This window comes from Python bivittatus, unplaced genomic scaffold (assembly GCF_059951505.1).
Source record: "Python bivittatus isolate LINGU-HERP-01145 unplaced genomic scaffold, Pbiv_v1 ctg000700_np1212, whole genome shotgun sequence".
In the NCBI taxonomy this organism is placed as follows: domain Eukaryota; kingdom Metazoa; phylum Chordata; class Lepidosauria; order Squamata; family Pythonidae; genus Python; species Python bivittatus.
In genome coordinates, this window is record NW_028277098.1 from 56,421,646 (window position 1) to 56,442,094 (window position 20,449).

At 38.1% G+C, this 20,449-nt stretch overlaps 1 protein-coding gene across 1 annotated transcript in view; it reads left to right on the forward strand.

The window, feature by feature from the left end:
• ITPR3 (inositol 1,4,5-trisphosphate receptor type 3) overlaps nt 1-20,449 on the forward strand; it is a 116,384-nt gene that overhangs the window by 44,454 nt on the left and 51,481 nt on the right. The window contains exons 4-17 of the mRNA XM_007433671.3: nt 5,547-5,633; nt 6,733-6,891; nt 7,465-7,563; nt 7,714-7,797; nt 9,625-9,771; nt 10,300-10,395; nt 11,802-11,846; nt 13,932-14,074; nt 14,940-15,039; nt 16,017-16,177; nt 16,579-16,720; nt 17,998-18,159; nt 18,493-18,665; nt 20,101-20,220. Coding sequence (XP_007433733.1) covers nt 5,547-5,633; nt 6,733-6,891; nt 7,465-7,563; nt 7,714-7,797; nt 9,625-9,771; nt 10,300-10,395; nt 11,802-11,846; nt 13,932-14,074; nt 14,940-15,039; nt 16,017-16,177; nt 16,579-16,720; nt 17,998-18,159; nt 18,493-18,665; nt 20,101-20,220 — 1,718 coding nt within the window. The remainder of the gene's footprint in view (nt 1-5,546; nt 5,634-6,732; nt 6,892-7,464; nt 7,564-7,713; nt 7,798-9,624; nt 9,772-10,299; nt 10,396-11,801; nt 11,847-13,931; nt 14,075-14,939; nt 15,040-16,016; nt 16,178-16,578; nt 16,721-17,997; nt 18,160-18,492; nt 18,666-20,100; nt 20,221-20,449) is intronic.

Genomic DNA, 20,449 nt, shown 5'->3' on the forward strand with positions numbered 1-20,449 from the left:
TTCAGCTTTAGGCTGGTATATGCATTCTAAAAAGGGAAAAGTGGCTTAGGAATGTCAGTCATGAAGTATGCTGCTGGCTTCTGGTGGGTGCTGTCTCTCAAAAGCACAGACCAGGGATAGAGCAACTGTCACTGTGGTGATAGCGAGGATTCTCAAGATTATATTCTGTTAGTCTAATTTTTGAGTGTTTATTTTGTAATGATTTTTGGACTAGGTATCTTCCTTAGCAGATTGGGGGAATGCTGTGTTTAGAGGCAGAGTTTGCATTATGCTAAAGCCCCATTGCCTTCCAGAGGGCATTATCTAGTAGGGCTGTGCAATTCTTCAAGAAGGTGTTTTACTGAAGCAAGATTAAAATGGAGTACCCCATCAGAGTAGATTCAAGGCCTCCTTGGTTTTAAGAGGGAAAAGTAGTGGATACAAAAGTTTTACTTCACTCTGTTTGACAACATCTCCTCAGCTTCCTGCAGAGTGTTAAGAGGAAACTCTGAGGCAATGGCCTTCTCCACTGCTTCTTCTTAAAAACTTCAGACACTTGAAAAAAGCTGGGAAAGACTTCCAACCAGCTACTGAAATTGTTGGAAGAGGCATCTGTATAGAAACTTATCTGACTTTTGTAAGTGGTGAAGGAAGCTAATAGAAAAGGTTAGAGAGAGACAGTGGAGAAGGCCCAAGGCGCGATAAAGTATTTGATCATGGAAAATCACATCTCTTTGTCCGAGTGAAGAAAATTATGTCACCTCCGTGATTGGAAGCAAACCAAATCTAAGCCAACTCCCAGAACACAGGCCTCTTATCTGGGGCAGTCTTTCCCAATCAATAATGGCCAGGAGTTTTGGAATGCAGTTCCACATATCTGTAAGGTTGTTGAAGGATGATTTAGGATTGTTTGCTCTACTCTTCCTGTGTCTTTCACTGTGTGGAACACATAAAACATTTAGTTGGTGAAGTTATCCCCTATATTTCCAGATTAGAGAGAGCTCTATTTCAATGTGTCAGCCTGCTTTTAAGGCATGGGATTGGAAAGAAGGAGGAGGAGGAAAATGTTTACTGTGTATTGCCACACTTCAAGTTTCATCTTGACTGAATGAACATGAACTAAAAGTGTCCAAATTCATTTCCAGAGCCACATGTGTTCTTTTGAGAAACCAAGACTTTCTAAATCCTGAATTCTGCTACCAATTTCCCTCTGTGTGGAATATACTTGTGGAATGAATGCTGGCCTGACTGAGCAATAGCTTGCATTTCCTATATTTTGTTCCATAGCTTACATTAGGACCTACTTGTTCCTCTCTTTTCTGGATTTTGATCAGAGCACCTTTAACCTTGCACAATGCAGTTAATGTATTCATTCACACAATCACCAACTGCAGTTAGCCTGAAAGGACACACATTAATACATGCATGTTTGAAATACAATGAAAAAGTATTTCTGTGGCAGGGAAAAGCTTTCAAGGACATAACATAAAGCATCTTTTCTTACTTTTCTTATTGTATTTAGCACATGAATATGCCATCATACATGTGCTTCATCATAAGAAAGGGAAAAGCAAAGTGCAAATCCAACAAAAAACTGACTGAAAAACCATGTCCATGTCTTATGTTTGGAAATGGAATTTCACAGGAGCATTAGATGCATCAAGAAACATCTTTCTATCCCTTTCCAAATTAGGCTGACCACTACTTTTCAATAAAAGGAAATAAATTTCCAAAAGATAAACAGTACCAGAATAAAAGAATGGAAAGACGAAAGCAAGTTGAAGGTATTCTCCCAAACCTTTGAGATTGGATGGAGCCATCAGAGGTAGCCTTAAAATGTTGTTTAGTGCATGTTTACTCAGAAGTAACTCCCACTGGTTTCAGTTGGACTTGCCACTAGACAAATCTGTATAGCAGTCTTCCCCAGTCTGGTGCCATGAAGATGAACATTTTTGAAAGGCATTGGGTTAGTGAAGGCAGGTGAATTTCATTTTGGTGCTATGGATGAAACAGCTGCCTGTCCATATGTTAGCAAGCACCACAGGGACATGTTTTTCTCTGCTAAATTCCATTAGCATTATCAGAATGTTTGCCTGTTGACAGCTGTTCCCCCTTGTGCCTTAAGATGCTAAGAAAAGGACCTTTTTCCTGAGCTCCTCTTATCAATTCATCAAAGCTCTTCTTTCCCATTTTTGCACCTGCCCCATGCAATGCCCAAGCTGGCTCTTTTGTGCCCTAGAACACTAGCAATCAACTCTGGTTTAGGAGGTCTTTAGGGACGAGGTGAAAAACAGATTGAGTTTCGTTCTATTGCATTCTTGGTGTCACTGCATTATTGTTCACTAATTGTTCCTATAATTTTGTATTAAAGAAATGTCCTATAATAATTACCATTTTACATGCATTTAATGTGCTTTTACTGGTAATGCTGAGTGAAAAGCTGCAGGCCCATCCCTAGATAATGGACATCTTATTCTTTCAAATTTCTGGTTTCTGAGATTTCATGAAACATTTTCAGCATTTCCATGAGCTAAACCCTTGCAAGCAAGCGAGAAAAAAAGGATGAATAAGAATGCTGAATTCTAATTCCAGTGTTTATTTTTAATTATATTTATGATCCACAGGAAGCAAAGCCCTTAAAAATAAAGTTAAGGCTGAACTATAGAGAAGAGTAAACATTAGGCCACTCCTGATGTATTAGTTGCGTTTCTGATCCTTTTCTAGGACCAGTCTTAGTCAATCAGGCAGGCTGTTTCTGTGGCGTACCTAGGTCCGTTTCACTATCTGCTCCTTCCCATACTTCCTGTTCTCTGTCCAAGCCCTGTAGCCTTGAGGCTTATTTGCTTATTTTTCTTACCGTTCCTTTTGCCGCCCATATTTCTCTGGAGCTACAGTTCTGCCTCAAGCTGTGAGTGCTCTGCTTTCATGTGCCAGACTGAAAATGGAATCAAATATTAATCCAGTGTTTGCCAACATTACAATTTAATTAAATAAAAGCACGGTAGCCTTTTTAAAAAGGGCTTTGGATTGCCAGTGAAGCAACCCTAAAAAAGCAGCTTCTGCCAGGATGGATTTGTGGTTTACGTGCCAACCTGGAAGATTGTTTTACACCACTGGTTTTGAAGTGGCTGACTCATGGCTAATGGAGATTTCCTCACATCTCACAGGGTTTCTCTTTCCTCCTGGGCAAGCTCAGAAATCCACCAGCACCAGTTCTGTACCACTTAATGGGCACTGACTGAAGTGAAAGTCTCTTGATACTTTTGTTGAACTGGTTCTGCTTCAGTTCACTTATATGAGAAATGGAATCTCCTTCATTACATCCTCTATGGAGTCTCTGATTGAGACAGACAATTTCTAAGCAAATGAGCCATGCATGGTTCTTTTTGAATACTCTTATACTTTTGATGGACTTCTGAAACTTTTAGCTTTTATTAAAAAGAGCTAGATGTGAAAAAAATATTCACAGCTTATGAAAGCAATGGCCTTGTGCCCTTATACTTTTGATGGACTTCTGAAACTTTAAGCTTTTATTTTTTTTAAGAAAAGAGCTAGATGTGGAAAAAATATTCACAGCTTATGAAAGCAATGGCCTCGTTCTCTGCTGTGTTTCTTCACTAATATATCATGTTTCTAAAGATCTAGCATTTTTAGAGGCCAATTTAAGCAGCTATTAATAGTAGAGTTAATACCCAGTTTTAAAAAAAAAACCTAAATCAATTAATAGTGCAGTTTGATGTATGTCTGCAGAATTGTGCTGTTTTTATACAAGTTCAGATAAAGTGAATTGGAACAATCATTTTGAGAAAAAAGCATGCATTCCTTGTGTTTGAATGATGAAGCTTTGCAACATAGAAAGTATCTTTTTCTTTCATCTGCTACTTATTTCATAGGCATATATAGGTGTTAAAAATAATTCAACATTTTAAAAAATTGCTTAACCAATTAGGATAGATACGAGCCACTTAAAATCTGCATGCCACTTGCACCATGTACTCCCCCCCCCCAATTGTTCTGATGAAATTTGGTGGCAAAATAATTGATGTTTGGTAGTACTATTTCCATCCTCATCCTCCTCACAAAAATAAAGGTGGAAATGGACGTGTTAACATCTGCAAGGCAAAATACGTCAGCTTCTAGCCTAATCCTATCTGCTCAGTTCCCACATGCCACAAAGGAACAAACTCTTTCAGCCTTGCCCACTTGGTGGCATCATCAGATCAACTGGCAGCCTTCTGTGGCTTTCAGAGAAGATCCCCGTCTGAAAAAGATTCTTTGCTCCTGAATTAGGAGCGCCCTTTCAATTAATTGTAACTCCTGCTGTAACCCAGAAGCCAGTTCTGAGTTCTAGAACCCAGATTTGATTCTAGCCCAGATTTGATTCTAGATCTGGAGTTCTAGAACCCCAGGGATTTCCCAAGTGGACTCTTGTGAAGTTCCCATTGAATTTTATTTATTTTTTAATTTATTCATCATATTTATATGGCTGTCCATATCATGAAAACGTGACTGTGGGCAGCATACAATAAAAACTATAAAACAATAATATAAAAAACAATTAACAAATTCAGAGAATTTAATAATTGTGATTAAAAAGCAAAGAGAGGGCAACAGATATTAACCTCAATGGAGCCACCTCAGCAACTCACTAGCCCCTTGGGGCTCCCAGGCCTGATGGCATAACCAAGTTTTGAGGGATTTCTGGAAAATTAACCAGGATGGAGCCAACCTCACTTCAGGGGTAGATGATGTTCCATAAGGTAGGTGTCACAACAGAAAAGTCCCATCTCCTGGGTCCTACCAGATGGAATTCCTTAACAGAGGGGACCCACAACATACCTCTTCTACCAGATCTGATGGGACAGGCAGATATAATCAGGGAGAGGCAGTCCCTCAGATAACACAGCCCCATGCCATAAAGGACTTCAGAGGTCAAAAACAGCACCTTGAATTGGACCCAGAGGCAAACTGACAACCAGTGCAGCTTGCGAGCAGAGGTGTAATGCGTGCCATTCCAGAGGCACACATAACTGCCTGCACTGCTGCATTTTGTACCAACTGAAGCTTCCGGATATTCTTCAAGGGCAGCCCCATCTAGAGCACAATATTTATTCTCATCAAGCCTCCAGCAAATCTTTACCAGTTGGGGGGACTCTAAAGGCAACATCTCTTTTTCCTGCAGCTTTCAGTAATTAAAAAAAAGAACATCACATCTCTAATTGTGAACTTTCTACAGCTTTTTATTGATATCTTCAGGAAACTATGAATGCAGAGTGTGTACAGATTAAACAACTTAAAATACAGATAATACTTTACTGCGATTTTATTAGCTTATGTTGTCTGTTGAAGCAAAATGACTTTCAGAAAGCCATTAACTCTGATTTACAAACCATAATGGCTAAATTTGTGTAACCTACTAAACCAAAATCAAACAAACTCCATCATGATGTGGCACAATACATGGACCCAGCCTCTATTTGACTCTTGATCTTTTTCTAACAAGTATTTTCCATTCTTTTACAGTTCATAATTGGATTCATTTTGCTATGTTTTATATTTTTGAACAGCATGCAGCTCAGATGGAACAGAAGCAAAATGAAACGGAGAATAAGAAGGTGCATGGAGATGTGGTGAAATATGGAAGTGTTATACAGGTATGGAATATCGACTTTCTCTTGGCCATTGCCCAATCACCTATCCAAATCTCCATTTCCATTTAGATTGCTTAAATAATACCCATGTTCACTTAGAACAACTTTCTCAAACCCAGGTGTCCCTTGGTTATGTGGACTACAAAAAGAAGAAATTAAATAGATGGCCCTTTAACACCCGCCAAAATGCTGGCCCCAGTTTAGGTGTCCTAATATTATTGCTGCTTGCAGCATTGACAATGATAGCATCAAGTTATAGCTGTGTGTGTGTAAAACAGCTTTCATGGATCAATGCCACAGTCACATCTTTCATATCACTCAACCAAAATCCTTCCATCAAATCATGAAATATTATCTCAACTGATATAGTACTGGGAGAAGTCTCTCTCTGTGTGTCTCAGTCATCTATTCTTTACATTTGGGAGGCCATACGACTGGGTGGTATCGGAAAGACTCTTACTGGTTCCTTGATCTCAGTCTTCTTCACATTATGTGGCTGAAATGTATCCTAATGGGACATTCTCACTAGTAAAAACGATAATCTCTTTTGGAACAAGTTGGGCGATACAATATATAGGAATGGCTTCAGGTTAATTATTAGATATATTATGAAGCCTTAACTTGAACTGAAGTCAAAGGATTTATCTTACTTTGTAATGAATCTTTCCATTGTCTGTTCCCATCAAGCTACTCAGTTTGATGTTTCATGGAGGATTTGTATCATCCTTGTGATTTTAATTAAAGGGGGTTTGAGATGAAGCTGTAAGGAGCATCAAATGGAGAAGAGGCTGAGGATGCAGATTATCTGCCCTACTGAAAACATGCACTTTATAAAATAGAATGTTTCCTCTTTACTGTGGTTGTGGTTAGCCCTACATGTAGACCAAATGAAGAAACAGACGTTTCTCTTCATATGGGGTTAAGCCATGTTTATCTGTTTGTTGCCTTGGTAACGGATCTTCCCTCTCTCTGTCAAGGTTATCTTCTATAGTCTCTATAGTCATGGAATGTAGACTTAATTTTTCTCTCCAGCTCTTAGTATTAGCATGTACCATAAAACATCCAAAGTAGGTACTGACTTGCACTGTGTTTATTTTTCCAGCTTCTCCACATGAAGAGTAATAAGTATCTGACAGTAAACAAGCGCCTCCCTGCCCTCCTGGAGAAGAATGCCATGAGGGTAACTCTTGATGCCACAGGGAATGAAGGATCCTGGCTTTTTATCCAACCCTTCTGGAAACTGAGGAGCAATGGAGATAACGTGAGTATGATAATGTAACTCCTCCCAATAGATCTCTATGGGCTTTACAAACAGGGATTATCTTAGGCTTCTCTATTTGCAGTGGGTTTCACTTTTACAACAAAGAAGCCTACAAAGGGGTATCAATTTGGCTTCAGTTACTCAAGGAATCTGTGATGGGACTTTCATGATGGATTCTCAGTCCTGACCCTGATATCATGACTGAAATTTCCACATTTCTTGCACTCAAACCTATTAGGGGAAAGAACCGAATGGGAGATAACTATGCCAAGCTGATAGTAAAGGGATGTAGGATCATGTAAATTTACAAATGCATATTCATTATTTGATGGCTACATCAAGTTATGATTTATATGAGTGATATAGACCAAATAGATTGAGGTACTTAGCTGCAAGGAATTGAATGGTAGGATATAAACTTAAGAAATTTAGATGATATACAGAGAACAGATGATCCTTTGATTGTGCTGTCAGTTCCTCAGTCCTAAATTTCTGTCATGTTTATTGGGAACATTTTGGAGGAACTTCTCATCTTTGTGAATGCCCCCTAACGATTATGTGATCCTTCCTCAGGTAGTTGTTGGAGACAAAGTGATTCTGAATCCTGTGAACGCTGGGCAGCCACTGCATGCTAGCAACTATGAGCTTGCTGATAATCCTGGATGCAAAGAGGTATCAGAAGCTGGGAGAAGAAAAGCATTCCAGAGATTGGAGTGGGGAGAGTGTAGAAAATTATAATGGGAGTTCAGTTGCTGTTTGAGATTTAATTTAGGCCCTGTCTTATGTACAGCATATCTTTTTTGTAATTCCTTGTTTTCTTAGGTGAATTCAGTCAATTGCAACACTAGCTGGAAAATCAACTTGTTTATGAAATTCCGGGACCATATGGAAGAAGTGCTTAAAGGGGTAATAAGTGTGTGCATATCTATCTGTAGTTCTTATGCATGTTTTCTGCTTCTTGGTGCATTGTTCTTTCTTTGTAAAGTGTAAGGGAGAAGATCTTGGCAGAAATATGCAAGAAGCGTTACCTAGGCAAAGAGGGCATAGACATTTTTTAAGTCCCAGGAAGCAAGATATTATTTGGAAGTGACTCAGGCAAGTGGCTCCCTGATTCACTGGGGTATAAGAAAAAGGGGAAGTAAAACATAATCAGACTTGCAAGATTCTGTTATTACAGCCTTTCTCAATAAAGTATAGGTCCAATCTTCCTGTGGAGTTGATTTTCTGGTCCAGTTTAATTAGTGGGGCTGAGATTCCTTGATCTTAATGGACATTTTGATAAAGAGCTCCAGAGTGTTATTTCTGATTCTGAATGATGTTATTGAGTTACAGAAAGCAGAGGAGAATAGTCATAATAATTTATATTTTAGCCTTCCCCAAGCTGGTGCCCTCCAGAAGTGTTGGGCTTAGCTGTCATCATCCCCAACCAGCATATGAAGTTGGCAAAGGCTGAAGTGTCACCTATATAAAGTTCCAAATCTGGACAGATCAGTCAGCTGGCAGGCGTAGTCAGACTGCGTGATTGCTCTGGAGTTTAGTATAACTTTTCATATATGTATATTTTTTTAATAAATGCTTTCTTATTAAATAAGCAACTAAGTCTTGTAAACTGTATGTCCAAGCAAAGTTGTGGTCAGTCTGGTATCCTGTAAATAATTTGGGCTATAACTCTGATTGGTTACATGGTCTGGGGAAAAACAGGAGGTATAGTTCAAATATTTAGAAGGCACCACATTGTGGAAGGCAATCCTACCATTTTTGTTAGCAAGCTGCAAATCTAGGAGACCATCTAACAGCTTGGAGGAGTATTACCAGCAGAAATAAGCAATAGAAGTTTATATCAGGGATTACAGGGTTGTCCACAGGGGGTTCAAAAAAGTCAAGATAGTGGCTGTGCAGTTTGATTGTACTGTGTGGTTTTAACCACCATTTTGACTTTGCTGGATGCCCCTGAGAGGTACATAATTTTTTTGTGACCTATGGGCACACTTGGTTTTTTAGTGACATGCTAGGGATGAGACCCCAAGTTTTAAGTATGGCTAAGACAAAAGTGGCAAAGTCAAGACAAACAATAGGTATGTTTGATTAGTTTAGCCTCAATTTCAGTTTAATTGAATTAATTATTCCTACCTCTTTTCTCTTCTATCATATTAAAATTGACAATTTGGTGTCAATTTCTGAAGCAGCTCTAGGGGCCATATCCAAGGCTTTCAAGAGCTGCATATGATTCTGGGACTGAGGTTGTGCATCCTGGGAAAGATGAACCAATGATCTTGTCTCTTTAAGGTTTAGTAATAGTTCTTGGTGTTTTCTGTAGGAGTGAAATAAGTCTCTGCCTCTCTTGTGTTTAGTTCAAAGTATGCAGCATTATTTTTCTGCTGTTCAGTCTTCAGTCAACTTATTAATAAAAATTGCATAACAAAACTCTTATTTGTAATTGGACTGCTACAAGATATAGCAAATCCAGAAATGCATGATAACACTCATGTATTAGGCATATTTTGAGTTATTCCACAAAAATCAGTAGAACTTTAGTTAGTCATGACTAACCTGTCCAATAATTTCATTGGTCTGTTTCCCAGCATGGCAGAGGCATTTGTCCATTGTGTTCACACTGCTATTGCTATGATTACACCCCCCCAAATTTACTCCTTTATAGAAAATTATGGTATTTAGTTATCTCATGTAAAATACTTGTATATTGAAATTAATATTTCTATCTTTTCCAAATAGGGGGATGTGGTTAGATTGTTCCATGCAGAACAGGAGAAATTTCTCACTTGTGATGAATACAAGGGCAAGCTCCATGTTTTCCTTCGAACTACCTTGAGGCAATCGGCAACATCAGCTACAAGTTCCAATGCACTTTGGGAAGTTGAGGTGAGTGTTAGGCTTATCCACAACTCTCTTTATTATTCCCTGGGTTCCCTAAGGGCAAAACCAATATAATTATGTGGGTATTGATATCCTGGCGCTGAGTTTTGCTGATGACAACAACAACGACAATAGCAGCAACAGCAGTGCACCATTAATTAATTAATATTTATTTATATTTCAAATTTAGCGAGGGACTTTGGGCGGTTTACAATAAAATTTAAATTTAAATAAAATTAATTCATGCTCTGAAAAACTCAAGCTCCCTGTTTGTGTACTGGGGTCAACTTTGGTTATGGGTGTCTGCTGGGGGGAGCAAATTGGGGCAAATGATGACACTTGCATGATGATATCATTGTTTGTTGTCTGATATTTGCATACAGGAGTATAATGTTTGCATTTACATGATGATGTCATTGCATGCATATTACCTTTTTGGTATCATTGCAGCTTGATGCTGCTAGCACTTGCCATTGCATTATTGGCTAGAACTTACAGATACAATTTAATGACTTACTGATTTTTTTTTTCCAGGTAGTCCATCATGATCCCTGCCGTGGTGGAGCTGGACACTGGAATGGCTTATATCGCTTCAAACACCTTGCCACTGGGAATTATTTAGCAGCAGAGGTGAAAAGAAAACTGCATACATTACAGCAGTATTATGTGCATATATACAGTAAGACTGTGGTATCTCTTCCCATGAAACAGTGGATATGAATACATTTTCACTGGCTCAAAAATGCCAGAAACGAACTTTCCAAAGTTCTCCAGGACACATTTTACATCATGGATAAAAACAAACACCAATCTGGTGGGGGTGAATTGCATTTTTGTAATATTGTCCAGCTGCACTATTCCAGGTAGTGAAGAGTTTTATATTCTGGCTCTAAAAGGAAATTGATCACAGTTTGTACCTTGAAGATAAAATTGCTTGCATTTGGACTTTGCAGTTCCATTAACAAAAGATAATCTGTTCACCACCAGGCCCAAGTATTAGATGAGTTACAAGGTCCTGGGACAAATTCAGTAACCATTAATATGCTTGTCCCTTGCCTGTCTTGGCTTTCGACATCTAACAAGGAAAGGGAAGGCTGATTGTGTCCATCAGGTGATAAATTTCTCCCTGAGAGAAGATGGTATCAGCCTCTGAAAGACATAGTAATCCGACTGGTCCTAAAGAAATCTAAATAATATGGATTCAGAAATGGAGAACAGCTGCCACTAGTTTGATTCTTAAGCAGTGCAACAGACTCCCTTGGATAGAGTTGATTTTCTAGATAAATTTCAATTTAGTTTGGGGAGAGAAATTACTTTTCCCCCCCCAAGTTGTTTTATTGCATTATAAAATGTGAATAATACATTATAGAATACAGATAGAGAGAAATTACTTTAATCCTTCTGTAAGACATCGTTAAGAGAGAAACAGAGGGAGTTCATATAGATCCTTTTTGGAATTTGAATGGGTATCTTCATGTTATTCTGTCTATATATTTTAGGAGAATTCCACTGACTTTAAAATCATATTTTCTACCACGTGCTACAAAACTATCAACATACGCCAGGATAAATCCACCTACACAGTGCATCTTGTTTTTCATATCCCAGATTTGTTTGCTTTTTTCAGGAGGAGCACTGGGGAAGCGTTCAGCTTTGTGTACTAGCAGCAAGTTTGATGTGAAATACAAGGTTTATGTCAATTTACATTTTTGTCTTGTGAAAACTATAAGCAATCAAATTTGAAGCAGGGAGGTTTAACTGAAGCCATTTTAGTTTTGAGCATAGTAGAATTTCTCCAGCACCCCCTTGCACTAAGTTGCCAGATGTTCTCAGCATATTACACAGGTACTGAATGGATGTTACAGAAAAAAAATTGATATTCCCTATCACTTGAACCATCACTTTACTCTGAACTTCAGTTCCAGTTTCAGAGAAAGAAATAAGTTAGGTAAGCTGCTTTTTAGAACTTCAAAACACCAAGATCAATTAATTCTAGTTCATTTGTCTATGTTGATACTCTTTCTTTAACTTCTCAGGAAAACCCCGGCTACAAGGGAGAGGCAGGAGAGTCCAAGCCCTCGGTAAGCTGCCCATTGTATTAGAAATGCTTTTGATGGTTAGGTTAAGGACTGTTGATTTGAAAAAGCTGGAGAAAGAGTCTAGGATTTAAACACTCTAATAAGTTTATAGAGAGGAGGATTCTTGGGTGCTGTTAGATGGAGAATGCGTACATGTGGCTTTCTAATTCTCTGAAATAAATCTATTTATCTAGCCTTCCTGAGTTTGCTTAGGTATGCAGATAAGGGAGATTAATCGCTATGCCTGGTACAAAGCCCCAACACCTACCAAACTGGGCAATTTAAAACCTGAAGTCATTTTCTTTACTAGAAATTATTTTCTTTTCACAAGGGAGATTTTTTTTTTTAAATCTAGAAGATGGGTTGATCAAATATATAAAACTGCTGAGGTTTTAGTAACTTTGATTAAAAAGTCTTCAAAATTTGTAATGGAATACAAAATAAGTGAATAATATTGAATAATAACAACAACAACAACAACAACAATAATAATAATAATAATAATAATAGCAGCATTTTTTAATTACTGTGGCCCTACTAAAGACTATCCTGATGTTTTATATAAGTGTTTTTAATATTTTTTTTTTTTAGTTTAGATGTTGAACAGATAACTATGGCTGAAAAAATTAAGCAAGTTTTAGATCCTTTTTTAGATTAGAATACTGTTCTAGCTAAATCTAATTCTCATCTAGAATTCACCATAGATGTGAGTAGAATGTTATTATTTGACCCCTCTAATATTATGGCAGTGGCCTGGTTCATTTTTTAGTAAAAATCCTACTGAATTTGCAGCATTAAATGCCACAAGGTATATTTGGAGTATGCTGAAATAAAAGCATAATTTAGACCCTTTTGCCCATGATAAATATACATTTCAGGATAATACCACTCTAAAAACTGCAGTTTTTATTAAAACTGTGCACTAACAGGGTTATTCATACTTGTGAATTGCCAATCAAGTTATTACAAGAGGATTGGATTGTCTAAAACTGTACATTAGAAATATATTAAATTAAAACATTGTTTGATGTCACAATTTGGTCCCAATGCATTAGCAGGAAAAATCCTTCACAGTGTTGAAATGTGCTTTGGACAATTCCAAATCTAATAGTATTTTCTGTAAACGTTTAAAGACTATTGTTAAGGTGGATATTACATATTTGTAAGAACCTTGGAATAATGTATTGGAATACCCCATGTTAACAATTCCTTCGTTAAGAGTATTAAAAGTTTCTTATGCTCTTAAAATGAGATGACTTAATTATCTTAATAATTTTTTTCCATGTTGATTGGATACCTTAAATAATGATCTAAAAATGTAGGCTGTCAACTTTTTCTTGCTGAATGCATAAAATGATGGAGGAGATGTTTGCTGTATTATTGTTCTTGTTGCATTATTATCCTCTTTTGGTTTAATGTTCACAAGTTTGTTAATATGTTTTTTAGAAGGATGTCAATATGATTTAGATTTTTGTACCAAAATTTTGGAATTTATCTCTATATGAAGAACTATGGGTTTACTGAGTATGGGGAGTACCAAAAAAGTTACTCTTTTAGGATGGAAAGGCTGTGCCATACCAGATGACTAAGGAGATGTATTTGCTCTTTACTTATAAAGTGGCTCTTCGTTGATGTAAACAAGAAATTTATCAATATTACTCCATGTGGCCAAATTTAATGCTGTATTTAAAAACCAAGCTGTTTTTAATATGTATAATATATTTTTCATTTTTTGTTTATCTTTTTTTCTATATATTAAAGTAACCAGATATTTAAAAATACATAATGTGATATATCTAAAATTAGGTTTTTACTGAACATTCCCTCTCTAATAGTGAATTGATGAGATGTTGGGTTACTGTTTTTATCCCAGTCCCAGTTCATCTACTATATACTGGATTTGGTGCTTGTTAAGAAAGAAACTCCTAATTATTTAAGCAATAGCAGGATTGATACGAGTATTTCTGAACATGGCTGGAGAATTTGGAAGCCCCCCAAAGGTTCCATGAAGCAGTGTTGGTCATTTTGGGGGACATGAACCTTTGTGGCCCTGCTAACAGAACTGAAAAGCTCCTTATCTTGTGGCAGGCAGGAACCAATCGTTCTAGTCGGAGATTCACAGGGGAAAAGATCAAGTACCGGCTTGTAGCTGTGCCCCATGGTAATGACATAGCATCCCTTTTCGAATTGGATCCCACTACTCTGCAAAAGACTGATTCCTTTGTCCCCCGGTAAGTGGCTTTGTCCGAAATACCCATATTTTTTCTGAATGAGAACAGAGACAATAAGCACAGTCTAAAGAAAGAAATAAGTATTTGGGGTTTCGTGGCATGGAAACCACTTCAGCAGTGTAGAACAGAAAGAGAATGTACATATCTAAGTGAATGCTTACAATATCTTGAATGAAGATCTCCCTCCCTCTTAATCTTCTACAGTAGTTCCAGAAAAATACTCTTTGAAGAGTATTTTTCTAGAACTGGAAAATTCTGAAGAACTGGAAAGTTTTGCGGATCATTTCAGTTCTTTCTTGGCCTAAGATTGTCTCGTTAGACTGCTTCCTATTAATGGACTAGGGTAGTTTCAGTTTTAGTTTTTCTAATTATTTACCTAACTTCTTTTGCCATTTCCTTCTTACCTTCCATGCATATATCAGCTTCCGTGTTCTGATACATTAGGCAGAAGTAGAATCAAGAAAATAGGGCAAGAAGCACTTTGGGATATTGCAAGCAGTGAAAATATATGCATTTCAAAGTTCACAGCTCCCCCTCTTTATATCTATATGGAATTAGACATGAGTGTTCTAAAGGTTATTCCTGACATTCAATAAGTTATAAAATGGATAAAATCTAGAGTTTGCAAACATAAAGTCCTGTTGAATGTACTGAAGTTTAAGACTTTATTTGCTTCAATATAATCCTTGCAGTGGAACCTCTATAGTCTTCCTTCCTGTTCCTAAAATCAAATTACATAGACTTGGCAATAAGTCTATCTCATGGAACACAAGGTCAAGATTATATACTTACCATTTATAAAGTGGTCATGGGCCCTTATGGCAAGTCTCCTTGGGAATAATATTAATTCTCTATTCATTTTCAGAAATTCCTATGTTCGATTGCGCCACCTCTGCACCAATACTTGGATCCAGAGTACCAATGTACCTATTGATATTGATGAGGAGCGGCCCATTCGTCTTATGGTATGTTTATTCCTTGATTAGAAGCTACTACTGCTAACATAGGAAGCTGTTTGCTAATGAAAAGATGCCTGTTGGAGGTTTCTGTCCTTTTTTGAGCTAGTCAGCATATTCGGAATTTTAAGTAACTTTCAGAGATACCATTACAAGAGGGTACATATTTAGAAATGGTTAACTTTGTGGATGTGCTCCATTTTTCTAATGAAACTGGAAGACAGGTGACTTTCCCAAGAACTTGGAATACCCAGTAGAACTTGGGTATGAGACCCCAAACATAAATCAAGTCATTCAAACCCACAATTCTCTTATTCTTGATACATCATCCCCCAACCCCTCACTCTCTCTGATGCCACATTCCCAATACCCCAAATTCATTCATCCTACTCTCCCAGTAAGCACATGATCCACTCACCATAGTCACAGTCCTTTCTTTCAGGCTCATTCCTGAATTCTTTCATTCTCTTCCTTCCCTGTGTCTCTCAAATACACACCATCTGAAACATACACATATTCATTGTCCTCATCCTGCTTCTTTATTGCCTTGCAGATTGCCTAGAACTTCCCCTTGCTCCCTGCTGCCCTCACCTACTACAGACTCTCTCCTTCCTCTTCCTTTGGGATTGGTCAACTCTCCCATTTTGGCCATTGGCCATTTTGTATTAGGACCACAGATGTTTTTTGGATTATTTCTGTTCTGGTCTTTTTCTGTCTAAAGAAAATGATATTCAAGGTGGCTCATGATAATAAAACATGGGAACACAATAACACCACAGCCAGCACCAACAATAATAAAGAAAACAATTGCAATTTGAATATGCAACATAACTGTAGAATAAAACCACCAATAACAGAACTAATCTCAAACCAACTAAAGGACCCAGCACCTTTAATATTACCTGGATGAGATATAGGGAGTAGAATTTGCAAAGGTAGACATTTGAGCAAAGCATGGAACTGGATTATATGATTCTGCTTTTCAGCTTGGCACCTGCCCAACTAAAGAAGACAAAGAGGCTTTTGCTATAGTTTCTGTTCCAGTGTCAGAAATCCGAGATCTGGACTTTGCCAATGATGCCAGCTACATGCTAGCTAATGCGGTAGAGAAGATGAATGAAGGATTCCTTAGTCAAAATGACCGGAGGTAAAAGGAGCAAGTATTTTGTAACACTGGACATATAGGAGACAGATGTAATTAGTTTGTATGGGATTAAGTCAATTAGCCTGAAGGCCTAATACATGGCTCCCATTTGCAAGAATCCAATTTTCTTTCTGCAAGAAGATATCTGTCATGTCTGTGATGTAGCCTAAATATTGTTTTGATTTGTGCAATGAAATTTTATGCTGTAGATTCTGAAAAGTTTAGTTCAAATTGCAAATTACTTTGAATTTTAAAGAACTGGGCAAAAAATTAAAAACCATGACTAATATTTATGTTGTTTTTGTTTCCCATGAAATGATTATTTATTGTCCAAATAAATGTTGCATGAACTTGATTTAAGTGGTGTGTTTCACTGATGAAGCTAATTATGATTTCTCTGGTAGATTTGTGATCCAACTGCTGGAGGACTTGGTTTTTTTTGTCAGTGATGTACCCAACAATGGTCAAAATGTTTTGGATATTGTTATTACCAAGCCCAACCGGGAGAGGCAGAAACTTATGAGGGAGCAGAACATCCTGAAGCAGGTGATTTATTCTCCAGAACAAAGGAGACATGCTCCTTGCAGTATTAAGGGAAGAGTTTTCAGTGTTCTAGAATACTTCTGCAACCAGATGTTCTTTTCTAAGGCTGCACTCCAAAATACACTTATCAGGGAGTAAGTTTCATTAAGCATTGTAGGACTTTCTTCTCAATAAACATATATAGGAATGCACTGGATGATAATGGGAGCGTGTGGGGAATGGACAATTCCCCCATCTTACTCCAGTAGCAAGGTATATGCAAATTAACTTGAAATCTGTATCAGCTGGAGAACTCTACAACTTTTGACCTACCTGCTCTAAAATGATAGGGCTTGTGAATAGGGCTTCCTCTTCAAATTTGTTCAACTTTTTTATCAATAGACTGAAAACATTTTCTCCTATTTGAACTCAGTTTGAATGGACATACTGGGAAGAGAGTTTGCAATTCTGAATTCTTCAAAGTGAGATCTTCATTTGAAATTGAGCCATAGTCTCTTGCCATTGGCCATGGTGGCTGGGATTGTTGGGACTTCAAGTCCAGTACACCTGGAAGGCACCAGGTTCTTCACCCTTATTTCAGGAGGAGGGGTAGTTTTCAGAACTAAAGATTGAAAAGAGACAACTTGGATAGTGGAGAAGCATTCCTTTGAGGAGATGAACTGAAAATCTTCAAATCCCCAGAGAACAGAATAGAAGCAACTCTGAGCAGGTTTCTGCTGGTCCTACAGAAGAACCAGACGGAGAGTTGGAATTCAGAGTTGTGGATGTCTTTATACCTTTCAGGAATGGCTGATCTCCCATCTCTCAAGCTGCAAATAAAACAAAGACCCAGCAATTAGCTGATTTCTTGGGTAGGATGACATAGAAGTAAATCTTCTGTTGGAGATACACTTCATAAATACTAGGAAGGACAGTTGTAGAAACAAGCATCTTGCATCAAAGTTGTATCCTCTCTTTTTTTGATAAAAACATTTTTTAAACATTTTCTGTCTAGCGCTGTAATTGGGAATAAACCTGTTGTATTTCATTGTTACCTGTGATAGAAGTTTTTTGAAACATTTTGATCTGGCCTCTTGACTTTTTACCTCCATTCATATCAGATTAAGGAACTCTGTGATTATATAGTTAGTAAACCCCAGGTAAATGTATTCATAAATAAGTAAAAAAGTATGAAATATTCCAGAATCAAGACCTGATGGTTTGGAATACCACCCCACCCCCACCCCCAAGCAAAATATACTTTCCAGTTGGACTGATAACATCCCTTCTGTACTGAATAGATCTTTGGAATTCTGAAGGCTCCATTTAAGGAAAAGGGTGAGGAAGGCCCACTTGTACGCCTGGAAGAACTGTCTGACCAGAAGAATGCTCCCTACCAGTACATGTTCCGGCTCTGCTATAGGGTACTGAGGCACTCCCAGGAGGACTACCGCAAGAACCAGGTAAGCATTTACCAAAAGGGATATTGATACTGCTGGTTTAGAGCTAAATCCTGTGGGAGGTATGGGATTAGTCCAGGATTAGTCCAATATATTTTTTTTGGACTATTTAGTCTTAATAAAGATAAATGATTTATATAGAAGCAAAACAATTAAGGTTCACTTGTTCTATGGGTTTGCTTTTCCTTGAATGATATGTAAGAGAATTGTTATATATTCACCATTATTTTTTGGAAAATCTTCACATTTTTGGCTCTTTGAATTCAGTAGTGGCTAAATTAGCTCACAGTTTTAACATGGAATTGCTCCACTCAGGTGTGATTTCCTCTCCTCCAGGAACACATTGCTAAGCAGTTTGGCATGATGCAGTCCCAAATTGGTTATGACATTTTGGCTGAGGACACCATCACTGCTCTCTTGCATAACAACCGTAAACTTCTTGAAAAGCACATAACCAAAACTGAGGTGGAGACCTTTGTGAGTTTGGTGCGAAAGAATCGAGAACCCAGGTAGGTGTCACTTACTGGCAGTGGGGGTTGCATAGTTATAAACCAGCTCTTTCATCTGCAGCAGTTAACAGGCAACTACATGTATCTTTATGTCAAAAGACGTTAGCTGTTGATTTTAATTAAATTAAGATTATGTTAAAGATTAATTAAGAGTTTAGGCTGGTTGTTGATTTGTTTGTTGTTTTGAATAATTGGCAATCCAAAATTGTGTTCAGTTAATTAGTTGCAAAGGAAGTGGTCTGGCCTAAAGGCTTTAACAAAGTTATTAACAGCCCAGGGTCAATATTAGTAGTTATAGTGGATTTGATAGGTAAAGTCTTTGTCCCAATCCAGTCCAAAGTGTGAGATGAGTAAAGTTCCTTATTGGTAGCTGAGGTTCAGTGGCCAGAGCAGAAAGTGTTGTCAGGTCCAAGTAAAGGATCAGTCTCCAAGAAAGTAAATAGAGGTAGTCCTCATCGAATGGTTGTTCAGTGACCATTCAAAGTTATGACAGTGCTGAACAAGGGGGACTTACAGCTGTTCCTTGTAGTTGTGGCCATCATAGTATTCCTGCAGTCCCGTGATTGCAATGTGGGTGCTTGGCAACCTGCTTGCAATTACAATGGTTGCAGCATCCCATGGTCACGTGATTGCCATTTGTAACCTTCACTGCTGACTTCTGACAAACAAAATCAGTGGGGAAGCTGGCAGGAGGTCGCAAATGGCAATCTCATGACTGTGGGACACTGCGACTGCATGGGATTTGCCTACCAGTGGCAACTGGGACCGCTGCAACTGCTGTTGTAAGTTGATGCGTCACATGTGACATTATGCTTTACAACCGTGTCGCTTAGCAATGGAGTTGCCAGTCCCAATTGCCATCGTTAAGTGAGGAATACCTGTAGTGCTTGGAATCAAAATACATCAGTGCATTACTGAATTTGATGGAAGTTGTTCCAGCTTCTGATTGCTGATACAGGTTTTAGTGCTGGAAACTCCAATCTTCACCTAAGCATAGTTGGCACTGGTCATCCCCGGTTATTGAAGTTGGACTACTCAGGAGTAATAGCCTTCCTGAGTGGGTTGTCCCTTCTAAGATGCTTCTTAATGTGACCTGGTTCTTTGCTGTCTTCCTGCCCTCTGATGCAACAGGAGCAATGGGCAATTTTTTAGACTGGGCAGTTGAAATTCCAGATCAGGACTGGAAATCACAGGGCCAGAGTCAGGAGCAATGAAGCATGATTTCACCTTGCTTTTGGTGCTCAGTTTGGCCCAGTTCTTCAGAGCCCAGGTGGTCTGATACCCCATCTTGTCCATGTTCCATCATATGATTAGGGCATGACAGAGATTCTGTGACATGTTCCTTTTCCTTTTATGTCTTCTGTGCAATGTGGGATTTTTAAAAGGCCTATTAAATTACTTGAAGGATAATTTGAACCTTTCATGTATGTCCCAGGTTTTTAGACTATCTATCAGACTTGTGTGTGTCAAACCATGTAGCCATTCCTGTAACTCAGGAGCTGATCTGCAAGTGTGTACTGGACCACAAGAACACTGATATCTTGATCCAAACTGAGTGAGTATTCAGAGTGCCCTTTTCCTCTGAACAATGGTACTATCATCCTCTTCTGCTACTACTCTTTTTTCTATCCCGATGTGACAATACTAAGTCATTTTTAGCCTATAACAGAGTGTTTAGAAATGGATGTGTTCTATTTCTATATTAAAATATATTTATTAAAATGCTCTTGAGAGGAGATGCAGTAATGTAAGCTTGTATCTCATTTGGTCAAATTGTGGCTGTG